Source organism: Varanus komodoensis, unplaced genomic scaffold (genome assembly GCF_004798865.1).
Source record: "Varanus komodoensis strain SLA01 unplaced genomic scaffold, ASM479886v1 scaffold13_1, whole genome shotgun sequence".
In the NCBI taxonomy this organism is placed as follows: domain Eukaryota; kingdom Metazoa; phylum Chordata; class Lepidosauria; order Squamata; family Varanidae; genus Varanus; species Varanus komodoensis.
In genome coordinates, this window is record NW_025335408.1 from 1,200,145 (window position 1) to 1,225,020 (window position 24,876).

General features: G+C 39.4%; 1 protein-coding gene across 3 annotated transcripts in view; it reads right to left on the reverse strand.

Moving 5' to 3' along the window:
• Window positions 1-4,500: 4,500 nt before the first annotated feature.
• SRGAP1 (SLIT-ROBO Rho GTPase activating protein 1) overlaps window positions 4,501-24,876 on the reverse strand; it is a 111,436-nt gene continuing 91,060 nt past the window's right edge. Inside the window, exons 13-22 of one of the 3 annotated variants that reach the window (XM_044423022.1) lie at window positions 22,626-22,686; window positions 21,912-21,989; window positions 17,694-17,828; window positions 15,504-15,609; window positions 13,588-13,812; window positions 11,719-11,798; window positions 8,338-8,518; window positions 7,296-7,430; window positions 6,655-7,000; window positions 4,501-5,483 (exon numbers count right to left, since the gene is read on the reverse strand). In XM_044423022.1, the coding sequence (XP_044278957.1) occupies window positions 5,106-5,483; window positions 6,655-7,000; window positions 7,296-7,430; window positions 8,338-8,518; window positions 11,719-11,798; window positions 13,588-13,812; window positions 15,504-15,609; window positions 17,694-17,828; window positions 21,912-21,989; window positions 22,626-22,686 (1,725 nt within the window). In that variant the 3' untranslated portion in view covers window positions 4,501-5,105. Of the gene's footprint in view, window positions 5,484-6,654; window positions 7,001-7,295; window positions 7,431-8,337; window positions 8,519-11,658; window positions 12,819-13,587; window positions 13,813-15,503; window positions 15,610-17,693; window positions 17,829-21,911; window positions 21,990-22,625; window positions 22,687-24,876 lie in introns of those variants that run through there. The other 2 variants (XM_044423024.1, XM_044423023.1) reach the window with 2 other exon arrangements.

Below are 24,876 nucleotides of genomic sequence, written 5' to 3' on the forward strand. Positions count from 1 at the left end.
CAGTGCTTTTCTTGCGCCACCCCAGTCCTTTTAAGCATCTCCTCTCTTACATTATGAGCACTGACAGGAACACATGATCCTACACACGTTTACTCAGATGTCAAATCACACTGAGAGCAACAGGATTTACTCTGAGGTTAAAGTGTATTGAGCTGCAGAGCTACGAGTTTGATCTTACACAGCTTCAGGAACAATGGTACGTTCTTTCACTTTACAGATTTGACAAATAAAAACAAACAGCAAAAGGAGACAGAGTGAAAGCAGGCTTGTGGTCACAGCATCAAGGTAGGACTACAACTGTAGCTCAAGCACAGTGTCCATTTTGTATTTGCTGGAAAAGGTGGGGATGGAAGGGCATGGATGGTAAGCAGGCCAGGGCCTATTCCTCTGCCCCTTTTCTCCCTCCACCTCTCCTCACAGGCTTTTTCACTCTGCTATTATTTTAGTCTCACAGTTCAGTAGAGAAAAAAAGTTACTAGGGGCTGGTGAGAAGGAACCAGCTGGCCCATCCAGCTTAAGTACATTCCACTTATTTGCTGCAGCTTTCCTGAAATTGTTGCCAGGCCTGTTCAAATTCAGGGTTGTAAACCTACTTGTTTGGCCAGCTGTGTAGCTTTGCCCCAAGCAAGAAAGCCTGAACAGAATAGGCAGAATAACAGCAGAAGAGAGTCTTTTTCTACATACCTGCCTAATGATGCCACTTTTCTGTTTTCCCTTCAGTTGAAGTTCCTTTCTAAAAATCGAGGCCAATGTTTTCTTTGTCCATACTGAAATAGAAGAATGCTTCCCTTGAGTTTGTGTATTAGATTTACCTGAGACCAGGGCTGTGCTGGAAGCTGATTTCATTAGAAACCACCCTGTGATGTCTATATTGGAAAACAGGGAAAAGACTGGAGTTATGGAAGGTTAACACCAAATCTGCACAGCCAGGTATCTTGTGTAGCACTCTCCTTAACATTTTATATTCATACCCATCACTAAAGGGGATATCAAGAGGCTAATCTATTAAACTTACCACTTTTGCAATGTATAATAGTAAAGCTCAGGATTTATCTGGATAAAAGCCATACCCCAGTTCATACCATAGTAATAAATTTGTGGTGGGTATATCTGCATTGCACCCACTTCAATGGCTTCACAGAACACTGTGGAGGGCAAACAAATCTTTCCAGATTCAGTCTTCTAAATCACAGGTAACTTGTACTGCCCGTTCATTTAAGGTTGTAGGACTTCATGATCTCATGTTGTGCTATGTATTTGGACAGCTTGCTTCTGCTCAAGTAACGTATCTGTGAACGAACAACAAAATAGCATGGAAAGCCAACAGGCTTCAGGGCTGTCTCCTCTAATGGAGGGTGTCTGGGAAATACTGAAGGTGGCCAAGACAGAATTAGCAGTAAAGGTGATAGCAGTATTGCCACCACAAAAACAATTTTGTAGTGGTTACACTTTCAGTGGTAGATAGGCAGTGATGGGTAAATCAGGGATAAGAACATTTTGTGCATCTATGTTGGCCCATACAAGAGGCTTGTGAGGGATGCACATGGCTTACTGGTTACAGGTTGCTGGAACTTCCTATCGATTAGGGAAGAGGAAAGCACAAACAATAAAATTTACAGAGCAAAAAAGGTGTAAGGTATGCCTGTACAAATGTTTCAACAACTGGTCACCATTAAAACAAAACAGACACAGCCAGAACTACCTTCATTTATTATAAAGTTACACTATGAGAAACAAGTTGAATGTATATCGAAGCCTGTAATGGTACATGCCAAAATGTACAGTACTATACATAAAAGTGCATTGTCACAACAGCTTAACAGTACATTTTCTTCTTCTTTTAGGACTGTGTAATTGTAATTCTCCTCTTACTTGAGAGTGGAAGGAATGCAGCAGTACAAGAGCAGCAGAAAATGAAATGGAGATGCAACAGAGCAAGGCTAAAGCTTCTCTAAAAATGTAAAGGCACTTTCACATGTACATACTTACAGATGTACATTGACACAATTAGGTAACAGTCAACAAGCAGGAAGTTACCAGCACTGCAATCTATCAAACTGACAGTCAAGGACAATACTGATTTGATTGGGTACACAGGCATTTACCCTTACTGTGCCTGCAGCTGTACCAATCTTTCCTCTTACATATCCATTCACTATACTTGAAGTTGCTATAATAAACCATCAAACTACAAACATTTAAGTCACGTGAATGCTCGAAATGGAAGCATTCACTAAATTCACCATTTCTAATATTTTTCTTCACTAAACAATTTCTAATATAAGCGGTATAGTGGCCAGAGTAGTAATTCAGACATATAAAATTTTCCTACAGACTCTCAAGGTATGAGTATTCACCTTAGCTTATGCCACACAATCTATTGTTGTTGTTGAATCACTAGGCTAGAGTGCACTTAAATAAGACATATCAGTTTTTTCCACAGGTTCAAAATCCAGGCTAGTGAAGGAGGTCCTAAGCCTTGCATGGATCACTCCAACCTTTGACATGTGATGAGTGTTAGCTAAAACCTCACTACAGAGTACAGGATTTTAGTTTATCTTCCTGGGAATAGTTCAGGGTGGCACCTTTGGCGAATGTAACATTTCCTAATCTCAGTCTTCTGTGGCAATTGCAGTATACTGTATTTGAATATCTGTAAATTAATTGCACTGAGATACCAAATTCATGAATTAGCAATTCAGCAGGTCTGATTTCAGTTTTAGGTATGTAAATAATCTGGTTATCTGAAAATTGCTTCAGAGATTAGAACTGAAACCTTTAAAAAATTACATCTCTCCTCTCTCCCCACCTTCTCTTTCTCCATTTCTTTAACAGGAAATGTATGTGGGCAAGGTGGCTAATCATTTTAATGGACAACTTTTTTGAAGTTCTTTGCCCAGGTTTCATAGAATTTAGTATTCGTATTAACCTTGAGAGGATGGTAGTGAGGATAAATTAGTCTCATAGAGTCTGTGAAGTGGCTGATCTTGGAAGCTAAGCAGGATCAGGCCTGGTTAGAATCTGTATGGGAAACTTGAACCCTGTATTATGCAGGGGGTTGGACTTGATGTCCCAACTGTATGATTCTATGATAATAGGTTATGATGCCCTTAGATGATTAATAAATGAATACATCACAGGACTACTGTTCTCCCATTTATGATTCTATATGGTGTGAAGGAGCCAAATGAACACATTCAAGTGAAGGAATAACTTGTTTCTAATGCAGCAAGGGTATGAGAAAAGAAACACATTATTTGGATTCTGTTTTGCATGAGTTGATGGATATCAGGTGACTCTCTCTCCCACTGCCCTGTGACACCACTATCCTTAAAGGTTTACCCTCCAGAACTGGAACTTATATGATCTAGTTAAGTGGTTTCTTGATTAATAATACAGAATAAAGTCTCCAGTGGAGTGAGAAGGTGACCTTATATAAATATTCACAGAGATGATATGGCTTTGTGTTAATTTGTGGAAAACAGTTGTACAGTTAGTTCACATGTATTAATAACAAAGTTCCTAATGATGCAACACTACACAAGTACGTAATTTCACTCAGACATGCAGATGAAAAAGGATTCTAATTGGGGAAAATTGGTTCTGACATACTTTATTTAGATTTTAGAGTAGCAAATGACAACTTCGCCCTGTGAACAGCCTCTTGCCTCAACAGAAGGAGCTATTCTAATGAAGAAATAGATAATTCATGTTAACAAAACACAGGAAACGGCACGCTTTCTTTTGCATGCATCATATTTCACAACCTCGAGAATACAGCAGCTTTACACTGTTACGTTTCACAACTTGCTCATTTTCTTTCAAACTTTCCAGGAATGTTTTGTTACAAATCATTAAGTTAGCTAAAACTTTCTATCCGCAGAGAGATCCAAACACTCGGATCATAGGAATGTAAACACATTTTGCAGTAAATTGTGAATAGCTACCTGAAGGAACTGGTGGTTAAACATCTAGTTTTATTGCAATGCATTAAACCTGAGGGTAACTACTAGGGACTACTCTATAGTATGGTCTTCCCCAATTTGATACCCTTCAGATGTCTTGGACTGCAAGTTCCATCATTCTCAATCCCGGCACAGCTGGGAGTTGCCATCCAACACATCCGAAGGGACTAGGCTGGGGAGACCTGCCAAAGAAGGCTGACAACAAGCTTGAACTTCTGATTTGTACAGTTGCCATCTATATGAGAAAAAAAAACCTGTTCTCCATATTCTGCCAATGAGCTACACTAACACTGCCAACACCAAGTATTTTGAAGGAAATGCTAGGGTAACTCTACTTTCCCTATTACTTTGGGAGCGGGTCCTTTCCACCCAATCCTATGCATGCTTACTCAGAAGTAAGTCCCCTTGTCTCATGGGTAGGTGTGCACAGGATTGCAGCCTGAATAATTCTCAAGATTCCAACTTTCAGCCCTTACTAAAAATATGATTCATACTGGAGACAGAAAAATAGACCCATCAATAGCTACACTAACACTGCCAACACCAAGTATTTTGAAGGAAATGCTAGGGTAACTCTACTTTCCCTATTACTTTGGGAGCGGGTCCTTTCCACCCAATCCTATGCATGCTTACTCAGAAGTAAGTCCCCTTGTCTCATGGGTAGGTGTGCACAGGATTGCAGCCTGAATAATTCTCAAGATTCCAACTTTCAGCCCTTACTAAAAATATGATTCATACTGGAGACAGAAAAATAGACCCATCAATAAATCTATTTCAATAACCATTCATAAGAATTCCTTTTGAAGTCCAAAAGTTACTGTCAGTGTGAAGTATTGAGCTACATGGGATGCTGGCGGTGACTTCTGGTGCTTTTATTAGAAAAGGTGCATTGTGGAAGTTTCAAGTAAAAGTGTGTTCCTGTTTTCAAATGATACACTGAATTCTCCAGTTTAAAAATTGAGCCTATTTTAAATGCCCACATTCATGTAGGTAGCTTGAGACATTACACTGGACATTTCTTAAAAACCAAACCTCTCGCATAATATACACAAAGTAGTGGTGTCATGGAACCCAGACTTCTATCAGTGATCCATTCTTTTGGTAGTTCACGCCATGCTTGTCACATGAGTTGCTTGGTTTTTACATGGTGCAAGACTTGTCTGCCGGACCTTGGGAAGGAGAGGAAGGGCCTATGCTTGGGTTGGTTTTTGGAAGAACAATAGGTTTGGGCCGGAGTGCAGGAGGTTTCAGCTGCACTCCCATCCTGGGCGCTACCAAGGGCTTGAAGGTACTCATGGAATCACTGGAAGAACTAGTGCTACGTCGAATCTGAGGCTCCGTGCTTCGCAACATGGCACTGTGCAGAGGGCTCAAGGATTCTGTTGAGGTAGTACTGGTGGGAGAGTTTTTCATTTGTTCCAAGGTATCCAGCACCACATCTGGAGCATGTTTTGCAGAGCTTTGACGTTCCAGTTCTCGGAGCTCGTTCAGAGCCGTGTTCATTGTTTCTTCAATATCCTGTTCAGAGTAAGAAACATGTTTGCTGAAGGTTAATAGAGAATACCAAACATAGCACTGGAGAAGCAAACAGCTGTTTCTTATATCCACCACTGGGAACCCCCTGCGAAGCATAAGAAATATTTAGATACATAAATATAGGGATAACTACAACATGTTTATGCGAGACAAAACATTTTGGATCAAATCCAGCTTCAGTCAGTCAGGACTAAATGCCACTGAAATCAGGAGCAGATGGTGGCTGAGAGCCAGCGTAGCATGACGGTTAAGAGGGGACCTGGAAGATCCAGTTCTTGTCTCCCCTTAGCCATGGAGCTCACTGGCTGACTTTGGACCAGTCACAGGCTCAGCCTAATTTACCTCACAGGGTTGTTGAATTGTGAAGATAAAATAGAGAGAATGAAAACTCTGCAAGCTGCCTAAGGTTTCTTGCAAGAGGAAGAAAGGTGGGATATAAATGTAATGCAATGTAATAATAGTTATGACAAAGTAAACATCAATTGTTTAATGCAATTTATAGTGCAAATTTACTCAGAAGTAAGTCCCACTGAGTTTTACAAAGACTTATGATTTACAAAGAATTGCGTACAGAATTGTACCTGTACAAGATGTGTATACAAAATTGTACAGAATAAGCAGAAGCAAAAGAGTACCAACATTTTATACAAACTTAATATTAATTTTACAAGAAAAGAGAAAAGTGCAAGTGGGAGAGGATAAATATTATATTTATGAGCAAGAAAGATAGAGAATGAGAAATAGGCACCAACAGTTCAAGATGGGATAATGAAAGACCAACAAAAAGGCATTATAGTAATCAAATGAAATAAGTTTTAAACAACATCTTCCACCTTACCTGTATAAATATACCCAGCCATCATATGAAATATGGTGATGATTCTCAAATACGTATTTCTTTGTGTATGTAGCTTGATAATGTTACCTAACTGATCTGATCCCAAATATTGTAACTGCCAAAAGTAACTACATTTTGCCAGCATGAAGACACAGACAATTTCAGGAACTTGAAACAAAATACCATGAGCCAAGTATGATGCAAGGAAAAGTTATAGGCCAATTTATAAGCCATCATGTATTGTGTGATACCCGTCACAAGAACATCTGCCTAACAGAGAAAGCAACAGTTCATAAATTAACAAACAAGACACACCTGAGCAATTGACTCTGGGTCAAGTGGTTTGTGGTCATTGAAAACTGGGTACTGGCCAGATGATGTTGATCTTCTAATTGGAGGGCTGTCAATTTTCTTCAGTGACTCATGCCTACTAATATTGGTGAGGCTGCCATGGCCTGGCCTACGCCTCCTTTCTGGGCTGTCTGTATTGAGGCTGCGGTTTTGAAGGACAGCTCGAGACGTGTTGTGGCTTGCCATACTGGGGGAACCTAACTCCAGTGATGAATGGGCAAGGCTGTGTGGTGGATGAACGGGACAGTGTCCGTCACTGGTCCTGCCAGGACGTCTGCCGGGAAGCGGGAGTTCAGATCTCTTGCGTTGCCTGCACAGAGACCAAGGAAATCACAGGAGATTAAACAAAGAATATATAAAGAAGTCTTGTCAACACATGGCCAAAAAATTTGCGAGTGTGGTGCAGTTTTAGGAATGTGGGCTGCAAAGCAAGTAGCCAGTTCAAATATTATCTCACCCATGAGATAGCTTGGTAAGCTGCTATTTATAAGCTTGTGTAATAAAACTGACTGATTTTACATGGCGGTTACAAATATTTGTAATACTCTTAAGTGCGATACAGATGTTAGGTATGCCAGTACAGCTAAGTGGTCATGTTAATTTACCTTCCTAAATATATATCAGGATGACGATCTGTTGGTGAATTCATATCCTTAGATGAAGATTTGTCCTCTGTTACTGGTCCACTGCTGGCTTCACTATCTGCCTTCAGGCTCAATGTATCTGAGAATGTATCATCCCTGAGCAGAAAGAATAAGGAATAATATTATTTTTGAGAAATCAACACACCTGGGTAGAAAGAACAAGAGCACTCTTGTTTCCCACTGAGCCCCTTGGTCTCTGTGACATTTTTTTTTTTTTTACTACAATTGTAATCATCACTTTCTTCAAAGACATTAGGTAAAGAAATAATCAAGTGTTGCCCAGTGGCTATTAAATGTTTTTGTGGCTAGGAACTGCCAGATGAAGAGGTCCTAACACTACTAGCCAGGAGGCATTGTACAGCTATTCTGCATGTTATTCCTGAACAGATCATCTGTATTAAGAAAAAAGATGGAAGAAGTGGTGAGAAGCGGGAGATGATCAACGCCTCTGGCAAAATGCACTGAATGAAGCTGGGTGAGGGTACAATAAAAGCCTTGGGAGAAAGCAGCCTGAGCTTCACTTCAGCGTTTGGCTTCTAAGCGCAACTTGTAGGTGTTCCACTGAATGACCCTTTGCAGGACAAATCACAACTGATGAGGGAATAAGCAAGCAGTCTCACTTCAAAACTGGTTTTACTAGACAAAAACATGTTCTTCAAAGAATATGGTTTGAATTTAAGACAGTGAAGCTACAAATAATTCCCATCAGTTGAATGTAAGTGTGGATTTTGCTCCTTGTCCACCCTCCACAAACCGACCAGCTGTTAACCAGAGCTCCTGTCTGGAGTCTCACAGAGAAAGAAGAGAGAGACTGTGAGAGAGGAGCAAATGTACAGAGAGGAATGATACTGAAACTCTGCTTCAGTTAGCACATTAACCATCAGCCTGGACCCTACTGATTTCTTGTGTCCAGCCCAGGAACCCTGCTGCATAAGTTGGAACTTGGTCTTATTTGATGTAGAACATTAGCTCTGGCATTTCCTATCAGGTAGTAATTGCTTACATATCTTGAACAACTATGTACTGATGAGGTACGAGGCCATCAATTCCATTATGTCTTCCTTCCCACCAGTCATCAGAAGCTCGATGATACAAAAGCAGGGAGGCGCCTTTCTTAAAAGAGAGTTCTCGTGCAGATCTTCCAACATAGTCAAACTTGGCAATAGCTTCTATTGGTTCACATTCTATGACAAAAAGAGAAATGATCAGAAACTGCGAAACAGTTTGCAGTAGTACAGACAACTCAGCCTGAGTTCATTTTAAAAAGAAGCAAAAATGAAGAAATAAAAGAAACAAAACTATTCAGAAGCAACACAGTCATCAATAAATCTCCAGAGCATAAAATTACTTGCACAAGAAGTGTGGAGCACTTTTCTACTCTGTTACAGTATTTTCTATTTATAACTATTTATGACAAAGAGGGATTGTCAGTTCTGCAATAGTTAGATGTATGGGATGGAAACTATCCAGGATGAGTGTTTGTTCTGCTGCCAGCTGCTATTGCTGAAATATCAATATTCCTGCCCAACAAGTTTCTGTATGCCTTCAGAAATTAGGCCAAGAGTGGGAGGTCTATTTTCACCTTCCACAGGCTGTGCATCTCCACCCCATGGGCATCAAAGAAATAGCAAAATTACAAAGATGTTTTTTTTTTTTTTTAATCCCATTCAGATCACCTTGCTTGCAAGCTAAATTCAATTCTTCGGTCATTCTGTAACCATATCAGATGACACTCATCTCCGCCCACCCCCCACCAACAAACAAACAAATCCAACAACAAAACCCAAAACCCAGGGCAGTGCAGAGAAGGGCAGCTGTGCACTGGCCACCCCTGGTTTGGATTCTGGTCTCAAACCTCTAGAAAAATCCATCTTAGGAACACAACTTTCAGGTACAGAAAGTTCTAGCATAAAATCATAATAGCTTTTTATGGAGCCTTGATAAAAGGGGCCTTGTAATCTTCGGCCAGTGCCCACATCGTGCCACAGAAGGTCTTAACAGCTCTGCCTTAGCAGCTCTCTTGTATTACAACAAAAGAACTACTTCCTTGACTGATTTCTACTTCCCTCCATCTGCATATACAGAAGATAGCCTTGTAAGCCAACAATAATATAAAATCTCCTTTGTGTGAATTCTACATCAGCAATTATCCATCTGTTTGGGGCTTCCTCAGGAAATTCCTTCTGATTTACTTTGGAAACTGATATAGTAAACTATTTTATTTGTATCTAACTAGAGCAAAATAAATTCTAAAATGCTTTAGATACTGCTAATGAAACACCGAGTTCTTGGACCAATAATCTGAAAGTCATTCCAAATGAATCCATTTCTGGGACTAATTCCCAGAAAAATATTTTGCCTTGTGCTTCAGAGTAAAATCAAATTGCACGCAATACAGTTACATGCTACTACTAGGTATGTAACTCTCCATTCTGTTCTTCTAAAACTTCCAGCATCCCAGTTTTCATAACTAGGTGGAATGTAACATTTCAATGTGATGTTTACAGCAAGGACTCATGCTTGACCGCTCAGGACCTACTATGTTTAATGGGGCTTATGCCCAGAAACTATGCACATGATTGCAACCTTAAAATATCTTTATTGATTAACTTTTTATAAGGGGCAAGTCTGTAGAAAATATTGCAGAATAATTAAAAAACCATCTTTAGATATATTGGTGTACTGGAATATTTTACTAAGGCCTTGAACCATCAAAGCATTAAAAATAAGCTACTGTTGCATTCTAGATTGGCCCACAGTGGACCAAAATATACATAGCATTGAATATGTAAATACATAAATGTTTTTTTTTTTCATTTAACAGTAGCAGCAGGAGGACTGGGGTGCAGAAGAGCAAATCTGGACTAAGGCATGTGTGGAGTGGGCTTTAACCCTTTCCATGCCACTGGAGTGCTGCTGAAAATATTTCCCTACCCAGAACCTGCTATTAGTTCCCAAAGGAAAACTTTCATTGGACAAATGGAAACTTCCTTCAGAACAGGTACTTCAGAAGGTGGTAGGACTACAGTGGGAGAAAAGATTAAATTCCCTTCTTGCCTCCTGTGGTCCTGGATAAAGCTTCCTAGATAAAGCTTAGATCTGAACTAGTATGAAGCACCCAGCATAGTGGAAGGGGCAGTCGCTAAGAGCCTTACCACACATGGAACATTTTTCCATTTGCACGTGCCTAGAAGGCAAGGCTGTACACACAACCCTTAAAACAGCTAGCATCCTGACAAGCAGCTCTTTCAGTTATTGCTATTACACCCCACAAAATAGTTGATGGGTTATCTGGGGTTTATAAATTTAAAGAGGATTTTTAAAACCCCAGTTGATGCAGATTTACCAGTTCTCACAGACCAGATTTTGTTTTGTAATAAGAATGAGACTAATTCTTGCAAGAATCTGGCCTGTTCTGCCCTTGTTTTCTGAAAACAGAGCTTGTACCTTTACTCCCTTCATTCTAAGACACAAAACCAAATGAAAGGGATAGCCAATCCTAGAGTTTAGCATTCCAGAGGAAGAGTTTTTGCCTGGATTGTTACAGAAGACTAGAGTCCTATGGCCTCCCTGCACTAGATTGCACGACCTGGGGTATATTATTACAGCTTGACTGTTCCAAGACAAGTGCCTGCATCAACAGGTCCAAGGAGTCCAAGTCCAAGGTACTGATCTTGGCAAGGAGGCTGACCTAAGCCCAGCAGCAGCACCATATGGCTGCTTGGGCAACTGTGGACAATCCAGCATCACCTCTTTGCAGCTACCCTTCACTTGAAGTGCCTGCATTATTTACAGCTCCCTTTCTCAGTGCCACTGCTTCCTCTGTTCTCTGCCTGCTGTTTGCTGGGAGAATCCCCCTCACCTGCCATCTTCAGAATTTCATATGGCATAGGCCTGTGGCTGAGAGGAGGATCAAGACTGCCTTCACTGTGATAGGGCCACCCCAAAGCCCTGTAGCTGACCCTGGGATAAGCTTCCGTAGCAGTGCAGGATGTGGTTCTTTCTGTTCCTCGTGTTTGTCCCTCCTTGCCATGAAGCACAATGACAAATATTTTATGGCAGCAATGCTCAGCAGTTTAAAATGGCACTTGAATGTAACACAGCACCAGATAGTAATTTGTGCTGAGGAATGCAGGATTTTTTCACTTGACCTTCCTGTAACTGTGTGAGGAAAGAAGCAAGGAAACAGCTGCCCAATGACGGGCGGTTCCATCTTAAAAACAAAAATGATACCCATACAAAATTTTCAATTAAAGACACTGTGCCAGAGATTCTTCATTTAAAATTAGAAGTAATGGGGAAAACAGCAGTTCCTTTGTGCAGTACGTACACATGTAATTTAAGAGAGAAACAAGGCCACTACAAACAACAGGAAAGGTCATACCATCTTCACTGGTGTGTAACTCTGTCCCGGCATCCAGGTCTACTTCCTCTAAGGTACCATGTTCACTATAAGGGCTATCACTGCAGAAATAATACTATCTGAATTAATATTTTATGGATGAATAGATTTATAATGTAAAAATTCAGCAAGCTGCCATCCTAACCTATTACTTCTGCAAGCATCACTTAACATTTTTAGCTAAGGCAAAGTACTGTTGGCATTTTAAACTACTTTGACTAGTTTTTTTTAATTATTTCAAATCCAGCAAATTAGAAGGCAGACAATCTGTAAACCAAGGGACATTCATTCTCTCTCTCTCTCCTTCCATGGGGCGGCTTCATTTTTGAGCAGGATAGCAGGCTACTATTATGTAATATGGGAGGCATTTATTCATATGAAAGAAGACAAAAGCTTGGACTAGTGGAGGGTTGCATAGAGGGACAAAACTAGAACTCCTTCTAGTTCCATGTAAATGTGTAACATTAACCTAAAATACTTTTATGAAATGAAAAGCAGCTTCAGGAGCAGGGGGATAAGAGCAGTACTGGGTGAAGGAGAAAAAGAAGATGCTTAACCCTTTCCCAATGGTTCTTGTATTGCTCTAAAGCAGCCTTCCTGAATGCTCCTGCCCCAAGCTGCTTTTGAATGCTTTAAAAACAAAAGCACTGTGCACAATGTCACAAACATCTGTGCATACTATTTAGTTTGGCCAAGGGTAGCGGCACTTTGCACCCTGACTTCAATACTCTGAGGTGATAAGTTCATGGGAAAGGTCTATTTTTCATCAAAGCATATGAGGTTCAGGCTCAATGATATCTGATTTCACCTTAAAATTTATTACTACACTATAACAAACTGTGAAGTTTGGATGGGATGGCTCTTTAACTGGAGGAGGAAGGATTGATATTAGGTGGCTATCCTATGCACATTTACCTGGAGATTAGTTCCATTGAGTTCGATGGGATGTATTCCCCAGGAAAGCATACACAGGACTTCTTACTTCTGAGTGTACATGCACAGGATAGTAGTGCCATTTCATGAATTTCTGAATACCCCATTTTCAAATCCACCACTCTGGTTTAAATGACTGAACTTTGATTCTGAATAGAATGGTTTAGTCCGTCAGAGAATTCATCTGAATTCTCAGATGAAGAGAGGATATATCAAGTTTTGTTATTTTGGTAACTGTATTTTGAAAATTAAATGCTCTAGATACTTTCAGATAAATGCTCTACATACTTTCAGAAATGTTAACCTGAATATCAGAGACCTTTGTTCAATTAGGAACAATTCAGAAGGCTCACTTTCACAGGAGCAGTTCACTAAAACAATGCAAAAAGGCTGTTTTTTGGCAACATGACTAATAACTGTACAAATTATGTTTAGTGCTAAAGAATACTTTACTTGATTTTGTATATTTAAATGTATAAGCTTTCTTTTACCCACATGGCCCTCAAATAGCATTCATTATTTGACTGAACAACATACATTTAGGCCAAACTACATGTGACATTAAATCATCTTTTTAAACCAGTAGCTGTAACCTGGCTACATTTATTTTGGAAAAACAACAACAGCAAAAGGGCCTTGATACAGAACATGCTCCTGATCTTGACTGGGGGTCTGCACTGGTTTTTTGCTGAAAAGCACTCCGATTCTAATTGGGTTTTGCTCCCAAAGTGCTGTTTATGGCAAACAGGACCTTCAGAGTTGAATAGCTGTCAGCTAGTGGTGATGGGTGATTTACATCAGAAAATTGACACAGGGCTCTGATCACACAGTCGTGGCAGCTTGCTCCTGCTTCAAACTTCAAACTGACCACAGAAGGAATCAGGTGAAGCATGCTTCACAAAAGACGGAAGGACTTACCAATAGTCATCACCAGCCATACACTTTTCATAAACTGGGCCATCAAGCTCCTTTGTATCTGGGAAAATGTTCTCATGGTGAATGATGATGGTTTTGATTATTTCATTCACATGAGCCTGGCATGACACTTGGTCTTGTATATCTGGAACAGGCATCAATGTTGGACCAAAACAAATGGCCAGATTATAAGGATCCATCATATTTTCATCACTGTACTGTGAAAGGCTGTTTTTAAAAAAGAGCAAAAGAAAAGAAAGGCTGGCATTTTGGGTCCATGCTTGACCTACATATGCTTAAAAATCTATACAATATTAATACTCCAGTTCCACACCACCCTTTTATTGCTTAATCTTGTACAAGGATATTGTAAACACAACTCAGTTCAATTATCTTTTCCTGACTGGCAATGCTGTGAAAGTGATGATCTTCTGAAAGATGCCTGTGAATGATGATACAGAATAATCTATAGGAATACTAAGCGTGGACAATTCACTGAAAGCAGGAGATCATCAACTTTAAGCAGTGATAAGCTAAGGTAATGAAGGACTTGAATTGCAGGAAAGAGTAAAGCACTTGGATTTAAATGTAATAATAAGTAATTCTTACATTTTTACTAATGCAAAAAGGCTGCATCATTCTGTTAATCAAAGGAAATAAATCACGCTTTTGTTTCTACAGCTATATAGTACCCCCATCTCTTTCTTATTCCCTTTCTTTTTCTACCCCACAGACTTCCTGTAGCATTATTTATCAATGCTCTTTTCTTGCTTCTTCTTCTTTCACCCTTCTCATCTTTGTCACCAGCACTACTGTTGCTGTCATGGGAAGACCGTTTAAGGTACAACTAGCACAGGGTGGCCAGCTCTACACAACAAGGCAATCCCCTCACCTGCAGCAATCGGGGGTTGCATATGAAAAATGCTACTGCAACTCACTGAGGATTAAGCAATCCTTGGTAAGCCTGGTGTACCACACCAATTGGCCCATGGAATACAATTTTAACAGGATGAATGGGCAATGGGCTATTGGATAAATGTACCCATACATTCAATTCATGAAAGTAGAATGAAGCTGTCTTAAGAATGGCGTTCTCTACGCACAGACAGTTTTTGAGACAGTCTGACTGCTGTCTGTGCTAGACAGGATTCCCAAGTGTTCTCTATATTTGGAGTAGAATTGTCACATTCAAGCTGTTGAGGAAGATCGATAGTTGAAATGCAGTCAGCTACTGTATGACTTTATAAAATTTCTGCATTAGCCATTTTAAGGAAACTCTGAGAACATATGTGGATTGGTATATTGCCGGTTTCTTCCCCACACTGCTATATTCCTAATTTACTAACTTTTATACTTCCCCTCTTTAGTCTTTCTAAATTATGACCTTGATACCAGGTTCCATCTCTAGATGAATGTGTGCACTAAAGGTTTAAATTAAGTAGTAATTGACTCCATGATTAGAAGGGAGATGAACATGAACATGATAGGGATCATCTTGATATTTCTCTGCATCTCATTCATGTAAATATGACCTTACATTCAAAGGCTAGATCAAACTTTTAGTCTTCAATCAATTCTGTGCTGATGGAAACAAGAACCTATGCTCTGCTCTCTTAAACTAAAGAACCTGCTGAGGAAGATTTAAGGGTTTCTGGTAGCATGATTATGTTTTACTAATAAAAGAATTGTACTTTGTCTTTATGAAAATCTATGGGCATTTTGTTTCATGCCCATAGAGTTCTCATGTTCTAACCATCCTTTTAATTTCTGTTTCTGTATCATTTTTCACTTAATTCTAGTTTGGTTATAAATCATTGCTCTGCCATCAAATAAAATACTTCCATCTGTACTGAAATGAAGTATATACCAATATTAGATAAACTATGAAGTGTGTTCCAATGGGAAGTTAAGATACTTACTGGTTGAGGAATGCAAAGAGATATCTCAACACTATTAGCACTGATCTGGGCAAAGTCAGGAGGAGTTTACGTATGTGAAGAGCTCTCTCATAGAGATTTTCTATTCCTGTAATGCATAAATAGAGAAGGTGAATTGGCTGTCTAGGCATAGAAAATATAGGAAGTATGAAGTGGGCAGCACTCACTAAGACTTGCTGTCAATATTATTTATATAGTCACGCTTGAACCCCACAGTGAATGGCCAATTAACTTTATGGCCTTTGTTCCTATTTGTAGTAGTCTAGATGGGAAAGGGAAATCAGTTTCCTTGACCAGAACATGCTGCAATGCAGGGAATCCTTTATCCTTAGGTAAAAGCAAGTGTCATCTATCTTGGCCACATTTGGGGCCAAAGTCTACTTGTCCTTAACTATGCAATTCTGCTGGTAAGAGTAGTTTTTCTCTCCCCATGCCAAGTTTCTGCATGAGAAGGCGATCTGGATCAGGGGCTTTAACTCTTTGGCCCCTGCTCTGGTACTAATTCAGATTGGGACCAGTGGATAGGATATCTGTGGAAAAGAATGCTCTGCTTGCCCACCCAAGTTCTATCCTTGATAGATCTAATTACAGGCTAAGTATGCTCTACATTATATTTAACCAGCCACAAAAAATACTAAGCTAATTATTTGATTTTATGTACTGCATGAAGGTGAAGGGAAAGAATGCAAAATCAGGAATGCCAAAAGTGGTGAGTGACCCAGCTGGCAAAAGCAGAAAAACTCTCTTGTCACACCCGGTGTGATCATCCATACCACTCCACCCATGCCAAAATGGCACTTTGCAGCAACTATCGCTACCTGCTTACCCTTACGTATTTTATTTTGGGCATGTCACAAATTCATGAAATTTCATTCATACTTTTTTGGACATGGAAATATGCAGCCATAAAATCTGTATATTACATTGTCTCCTTGTGGCACCAAAATGTTCAAATTTGCTAGGAAAGTTGAAAGGGAAGTACTGTTTGCTTTGATGGCCATTAAAAATGTTTATGAAAAGGGGATGGAATACATCCTTTTACTAGGAAATCCAGAGGCTCAGGGTGATGTGGAAAAGGTGGAGGGTCCAGAGAATGGGCTGGGTAATACTAAAAAATTAGAGGATCGTACTTGAAAGGGAAACATATATATGTTCTGAGACAAAATCCACTTTGCTACTTTGCTTTTCAGTTGACAGCTTGCCAACTGGCAGCATAAAGTGTGCATAAAGTAACTTATATGCAGGCTCACTAGGTCAATGACCATGGATATTGCCTACTGCACTTTGACTGTAACCACATCAGGGCATTGGCCAGGCAAGGGCTCACACTTAGAAAGCTATAGGTACAAACCTTTGAAGGACTGATTTTTTTAAAAAAAAGATGGGATTGTGCACATTGTACAATTTGTGCTACCCCCCTCAAAATAATAAAGGATAAGCAAAGAGGAGATGGTAAGATGAGCTCTGTCACACAGGGCCCTGGGAAACTGGGTGGAGGATCGGGGGCAAGGAAGGGAAGACAGCCAATGGTAGGGAAATTTGGCAATGTTGAGTGCACCAGTGGTTGTTCCACAACCCCACAGCTTGGTCACAGAGTGGGCTGCCATGCTGTGCAAACCTGCCCCCCCCCCAAAAAAAAGCAACACAACCTCCTTTATAAAAAGGAAAGAAAAGCTATGAACTGAGGTAATAAAATTAAGTCAAACTGCATGGATAATTACACATACCTTGACCCGCTGCCAAAAAAAAATAGTCAGACTTCCTAAGAATAGGTGTTCCCAAGTCAGGTCATAACCTCAGAAAAGGCCTGTTCCTTTATACATACATAATGTACTTTACTAACTGATTATAGTCACAGAGACTATAATCAGAGTCATTTGAATATTCTGTACATTTGAATGCAAATATGCAGAATATTTTTTGTATAAAAGATAAACTTAAATAGCTGCCATGAACAAGAAAGAATGACTACTACATATACAAAGACTTACACTGAAGACTACTACTGAATGAAGGAATTCAGCAGGAATGAAGGAATTCCAGTAACATGGTTAAACAATACTGTAGTTGCCAATAAACCTTCCAAAGGAAATCTGGGCTGCCATGTATTTTTCTGGACAGTTACTATATTTATTAAAATTGAATGGGGGAAATGATAAAAAATTAACTTACTGACACAAGAAATAAGATCATTAAATCTTTCCTTAGGAAAGACAGGGTTCTCCAGCCCACGGAAATAGAGCTTCAGTACACCAGCAACTGAGTTAATGTCATGGTTTGTTTGGTCATCTGCCAAAGGATTTTCACCTACAAAAATAAATTAAGTTAAATACTTATAGGAATTTTAGCTGCACAGCATTTTGCTACATAGCATTTTGAGAAGACGTAAATAAATAACAACCAGTTTTGTACATTTAGTCTGTGATTAAAGTGAAAGTAATACACTAAAATAAATCTTCCCCTTAAGTAGGTGCCCTAATCATGCCTTAAATTTGGAAGGAGTATCTGAGATAGGCATGCCATACTAAATTCATTTGGCCCATTTATAACTAAGACTGCAATCCTAGGAAAATCTACGGCCCTAGGTTTGGCCTTGGAAAAATATTGGAAGGCTGGAGGTGCAGTAAATTCTGACAGTGCTTCAGTCCCTCCTTCTTGAACGGAAGGGTAAAACTCTGAGAGGGCTGAAAACGGCTAAGCATTTTGAGGGAAGTGTGGTGGTAATTCTTGCTTCTGCGCTTTTCCTGCCCTCCTCTAGATGTCTGTAATCCTGTGAATTGGAGGGTTACGGACAGTCTCACTGGAGGGCACTCTAAATTAAAATACTTCACAATAGTATTTTATTGTGAACCAAGTTCTAGTATACTTGAGAAAAACGGTACGAGGATTGCAGCATTAGTTAAATTAGTCTCTGCAACCATCTTCAGTCAAGTCACATACTAAACAAATAAAGGTTTCTTTAAGCTGTACTTCTTTCTTCAAGCTGAAAAAGTAATTTAAGAGGTTTCAAGTGCATGTACACTGCTGGGTATTGTAATCACAAAGAATGGATTCTAAATGTCAAACTCCAGTGGGAAAGATCAGGATTTTAAAGACTCTACACACATGGTTTTAAAAAAGGGCTGCCAGCAGATTAAATAATTGTTGGTAAGTTAAATGCCTCTGCTTTAGCTAATTAATGATACATCAACTAATTAAAGCAAGACTTTTATACTTCATTGCAGATTACATTTAAGGAAGGTAACCATTTCTTTTGACTTAATAGCCTGCACAATGCTGCATTGTTTGGAAAGGTTTGTGTGGATTTTATTAAGAAAATAAATTGTCCAGATCACAGCAATAGGAAAAACATTTACACTATACATCTGTAATGCTGGTGTGGTGCTTAAAGTGTTGGAGGGGGGATCTAGGAGATTCAGGAACTAGTCCACACTTGGCCACGAGGCTCATTGGGTTGCTGTTCTGAGAGTAAAAATGGAGCTACAGAAGCCACCTTGGGTTCCACGGAAAAGAAAAAAAATGTAGGATATACATGCAGTGTAGTAACTACAGCAACCCTGCTGGATCTGACCAAAGGCTTCTCTAGTTATCTAGTCTAGTTTCCTGTTTCATGTGGCAGACTCCATGGTTTATATGCACTTTCTAGCTTTTTCCTTAGTCACCCACCAGTCTGTTTCTTTGGAAGCTTCTGGGTTTTTCCTGTATAGTAAGAGAAAAAGAAAACCTTCCTATCCACACCATGCACTATATTATAAGTCATGACCTGTGCCTTTCTAAAACAAAGGCTCCAAGCCTTGAACTTTTGCTCCACATCACTTAAGGATATAATTTTCGAGACAATTTCCAATATCTTTTCTGGACTATGGCAACCAGAACGGTACACAGAATTCGAAGTGCAATTTCACCACAGAGTTATACAAAGAGCTTACAATAAAGACCTTTTTTGGTACCATTCGGAACAATTTCCTTCCTAATGCTCCTTTTAAAACAGAATGTAAGCTTTTGAAGGGAGCTGTTTAACTTAGAAACCAGGTGGTTGTCTCCTTGGCTGACAGAAGCAGCAACTGCCCCAAATGAACAGACAAGTGACTGAATGCCAGATGAAGGAGTCATATACTGTTCAGAACAAGGAAGTTTTTATTAATGCTGCAGGTCCTGCTTCTCTCAGACTCTGGCAAGAGACAGCAGGAACAGCTATTTCTGGTTAAGACAAAAGAAGAACTGCTGGGGCAGGTGGGAAGGAAGGAAGGGATGGATAAAGGATTTGATGAGAAAGACAAGAGATAAGGAAGAGAGATGCATTTAAAAGAAATGTCTTCAGTGATGAATTAAATAAAACTACATTCTGTAGTTTAGAACTTGTTTCCCATCATAGTCTCTCCCCACCCCAGGGCACTGAGACGAGGCACCCACAAAAGGGTGGATGTGAGTGTCCAGGGATTTTAAGCCAGGGTTGGGCAATTCTGAGGGGGCAGGGGGTCACTTCCCCCAACCCTCCCATGGATCGCAATCCTGTTGTTACCCCATTGCTCCAATTTGGTGGTGTGAAGGCAAACATTTCTGAATAAAATTGGTGGTTTTGGTGGCAAACCAGTATGGAGGGTTAGAAATGACAAAGTTTGCTTGTTTTCAAAAATCTGCCCGTTTTCCACTGGATGACAACTCTACAGAAATTTGAGAACTGCCGATTTACTCAAACAACTAAACATGTAATGTGGCATAAACACTTATTACTGAAATCTTTGGTTTCTAGCATATCATTTAAAATATAGTGTGTGCAAAAACACAAATTACAAGACATGATTAGTACGCTTGATTTTTGGGGTGGGTGGGGTGGGTGTGCCCCTGTGCTTGGAAAGCTGAACTAAAACTTTTCATCTCTACATTTACTTTTTTATGAACTGAAAGGATCACCATTTCTTCATGGATTTCTTTAAGTAAGAAATTATCTGTATATGTCTGGCTTTAAATTAAAAAGTGGCTAGCCATATGCCAAAGGAGGCTACACATGCAGCTAATTATCACAGGCTCTCTCAAACTCTGAGATAACCACTTGTCCTAAGATCAAATCCTGACCACACCACACTTGTACACTATGATTTTGAAGCCTTTCAGAAGTCACTTTTAAAATGGTGAAGTCTTCTACAGAAATCACAACAAAGAATGATGCAACATTAAAAAGTCAAAATGTAATTCCTGTTTTGGTGAAAGTTTTTATAGCTCAGCTGGTAGAGCACCTTCTTGGTATGCAGAAGGTCCCAGAATCAATCCTTAGCACCTTCGTATGCAGCCAGGGAAGAATTCGGCCTGAAGTCCTGGAGCACTGTGGCAGTAATTTCTGACAGCCCCTGGGCTAGATGGACCCCTGGGCTGGCTCAGAGTCAGGCAGCGTCCCATGTTCTTCTACAGAACTCCTCCCTGGCACTTAGAAGACAGGCTATGTTGGAGCTTGACAGCAGAAAGCACAACATGATGGATAATGTTCAGTTGGGCAGCTGTTACGCAACTAGGTAAGCTCCCAAGTACTTTTCGTATTTACCTCTCATCCCTTAGCTATAGAGGTGTGTACATCTGTGTGTGTGTGTGTGTGTGTGTGTGTGTGTGTGAGAGAGAGAGAGAGAGAGAGAGAGAGAGAGAGAGAGAGAGAGAGAGAGGGGAGAGAAGACAGACAGACAGACAGACAGACAGACAGACAGAGGATGCAATCCATTCCAAGTAGACAAGCTTAGAGGAGATATGACCGCATATAAAGGATTAACCAGAAGCAAAGGAGACAGGCTCTCCTAGAGAAAGATTCTCTCTCCTACTCTGCTACTGCTCATATTCATTTCATTTCATTTCATGAATAATGAAATAAACTAAGACAAGAAATAGGAAGAGTTCCAGTTAAGTCCTGGGAAGACGGTATGCTATACATTTACTGAATATTTGAATGAGATTACTTCTTACCCTAATGAAACCTAGGTGTTGGAAAAAATAAGATGTAGAGCAGTCTCCAGGGAAAATCCAGACCATGGTCTTAGCTAGTTTCTAATGTTCTGATCCATGCATCCAATTGCTGTAAGATGCATGTGATGAATCCCTGAATGATTTCCACTGATTCCTTGGGGATCTGCAGGTAATTCTAAAAAATTACGGCATCAGCAAAGCTAGGGTAGTCTGTACAAAGACAGAAATGCAGAATCCTTCCCTCTTCTAGCACTTTTGCTTTTTTACTAACCTGTCAAACTGGTTTTCCTATGAGGTATTTTCTTATCAGTACACCATTGTATGCAGCAATGATTAAATTTCAAATAAAAGCATATTATTAAAAGGTTTAGCATGCTGGATCTCACATTACTGAAATGGAACAAAATCTAATTATGTATGCATGGAAAAATATATAATCACCTTGCTCAAACGAATTTTTAATATCATTGACTTCTACCTGGGAGCCAGATACTCTGAAAATGCCTTGGTGCTGAAGACCTGAAAACAAAGTAATAAAGAATATTTCAAATTAGATTGGTGCTGATGATTCAATCTAGCTCAAATGAGAAAAAGGAGGATATGTTATTTAGTGATTAGTTTTCTTTCCTATTTTTTAGCCACCAGATCATCAAGGCATTTTGAAATACACTTCTGCCTTCTTTTTACCTCCATCTCTCTATACAGCTTACTCTGGAGTAAGAGCAGCCTCCTTTCAACTGCTCTTGCCCCTTTGCATTATTCACTCATGGATTCTGTAACTTTAGTGTCCACATTCCAGGTAATTCCCTTCTTGCTATTGTCTTTCCCCAATCCTACAGGCTTCATGCTATGTCTATTCTTTTCCTACATGTCATTCCTGGCCAAGCCTAGTTTCCTTATGCTAGTGTGCACCACACTTTATTACGGGATCCTCCTTGATTTAACATTAAAGCTTTACATCCCTCCCTAGTTGTAATTAGGAAATGATTCAAACATTTAGCGAAAAGCTTAAGCTCAGTATTCTTAAGGAAAAAACAACAATGATGAAGTAAAATGGCATTTTTAAAAATTTTAAAAATTAATTTTCAATCTAGAATACAACCAATCCCCACCCCCGCTGGCCCTGACAAAAACACATGGCATTTTGAAACTCACCATACAAGTTGATAAATCGGATGCAGCTTTCTACTATAAGGGGGATTACTTGCCCTGAGTCCTGGTAAGGGAAAATAACCAAAAACATTCACCACAAATAATTCGAGAGAGATTAATTCTGCAAATAGGAATTATTATTAAGGAGTCATAGCCTTTCACTTTCAAATCCACAATAAGCTGAAAGTCTAACTTGCAATCACACTTGTACCAATGATGCATTGTGAGTATCAAAGGTTATTATTTAGCTGTTCTGAAAGACCTGGGCAAATGAACTAGAGATAAAAACACAAATAAATAAATATATCCAAAAAACAAAATGAAACACCACCAACCAAGAAAACCAAACAACCAAAAAACAGCTTTCTAAAATTAATTATCTTCTACAGTTTTATCAGGAAATGAACAGTGATGCACAATACACATTTATTGGGGTCAGCTAGTTAGGCCTGACCAAATTTGATAACTGCTACCTTAAAAAATGGGATTATCTGTTCGCTAAAAGAAAGCGTGTGCTGGCTTGCCATTTTGTTTTGAATGACTATAGTCTAATGAAGATCTAACTTTCACTAGACCAGGTATAGGCAGAAGGAAGTCTACATTAGACCGTTTTTAAACTCATATTTATTATTTATTTTAATGTTAGCATTATATATCCCCTTACATGCTCAAAAGCCATCAACAGTGTACAATGACTTAAAACAGCAAAGCTGCAAAATAATAAATAGCATTAAATATACAAAACATTAAACTACATATTTTAAAAGGTAAAACTGGAAACTGTCTATTTACACCTTTTTTAAAAGATAATGCAGTGTGAAATCAGACTGGTGGTGATGACTCAGGTAAAATAAAACAAAATATGGGGATGTCATAGTTTCTACCCTGTTTTTCTACAGCCAGTCAATAGTCCTTGTGGGAGACTATTCCATACACTGCAATCCATACAGGAAAAAAGCCTTTTCATGTGTGCCTGACAAATGGGACAGTGTATGTGATGGTGCCCTCAAAAAAGTCTTTCCTACACACAGCTGGGCAAGTGAGAACTTAGCCAAGTTTCAAGCTGTGTAGAGTTTTAAAGGTTACAACAGAAACCTTGAATAGTTTCCGGAAAGAAACTGGCAACTCATGCAGGTCTTTCAAGGCAAGTGTAAAAGAGACATTTTAAATATCATTTATACTGATATCATATTGCTATGGTTTAAAAATTGTTTTTAATTGTTGTGAAACTCTCAGAAAACTTTAGATATTGGGTGATATGGGCACATAATACATACATATGTTTAAGCAATTACTTAACAGTGGACTGATGGGCCATCCTACCACCTGATCAACCAGGAAAGTGCGTGGAAGGCAATTTTCAGAAATTCAGTGGTTCACTGAACCTGCACTTCTCCAAAATCTGATCAGTCAGCATGGCAGTCGTAGGTACAGGCAGCTGCAGTGGGGAAGGAAATTGCCAAAAACTGCCTTTCTTCTTATTCCACTTTAAAAGAGCATTCAGTCAGTGGATGGGCACCACCTGGATACAAGCCATGATTTTGGCATGATGCCTCCTGATCCTGCCAGTTTGTTAATCAGTCAATGGATCACCATAATCCAAATGTGAATTACAGGCATGAACTGCATGTACTGAAGACCCACAAAGTCATTTGTTGTGGAAATGCTACTAATAGTATATTGCACTGATACTCTGCCTTTCTCCCTCTTGCAAGGAACCTAAGGTGGCTTGCAAAGTGACTTCTCTCCATCCTCACAAGAATCCTGCAGTGTAGGTTAGGTTGACCCAGTGGGCTTCATGATGACTAGCCTAGATTTCCTGAAGCCAAGTCAATCACTCTTAACCACTATACCATACTAGCTTTAAGAGTAGAAGAACCCTCAAGACATTAACCCTAAAAGTATTAAATAAATATTAAATGTTTAATAGGTTATTAAGTTCAACAAAATCTACCATAGGACTCAAGTTTAAGGGAACTATTTATTTATTCATTTGCATCTTGTTGTTCCTCTTGACATATTATGTTCTCCTATTGGGCCACCACATTTCCAGGGCAAGCATGTGGAAAAGACAAATATTTCTAAAATGCACATCTTTGGAGCCATTGCAGCTGCGGATGAAGTATGACTTCATACGGCTTATAGGTGGCTCAGATCCAGGAAAACACAAAGGACTTTTGTTTGTCTTTCCTACATGATACCACACACTGCCTACAAATCTTTCCTGAATTTAAAAAGCAGCTTATACTATAAT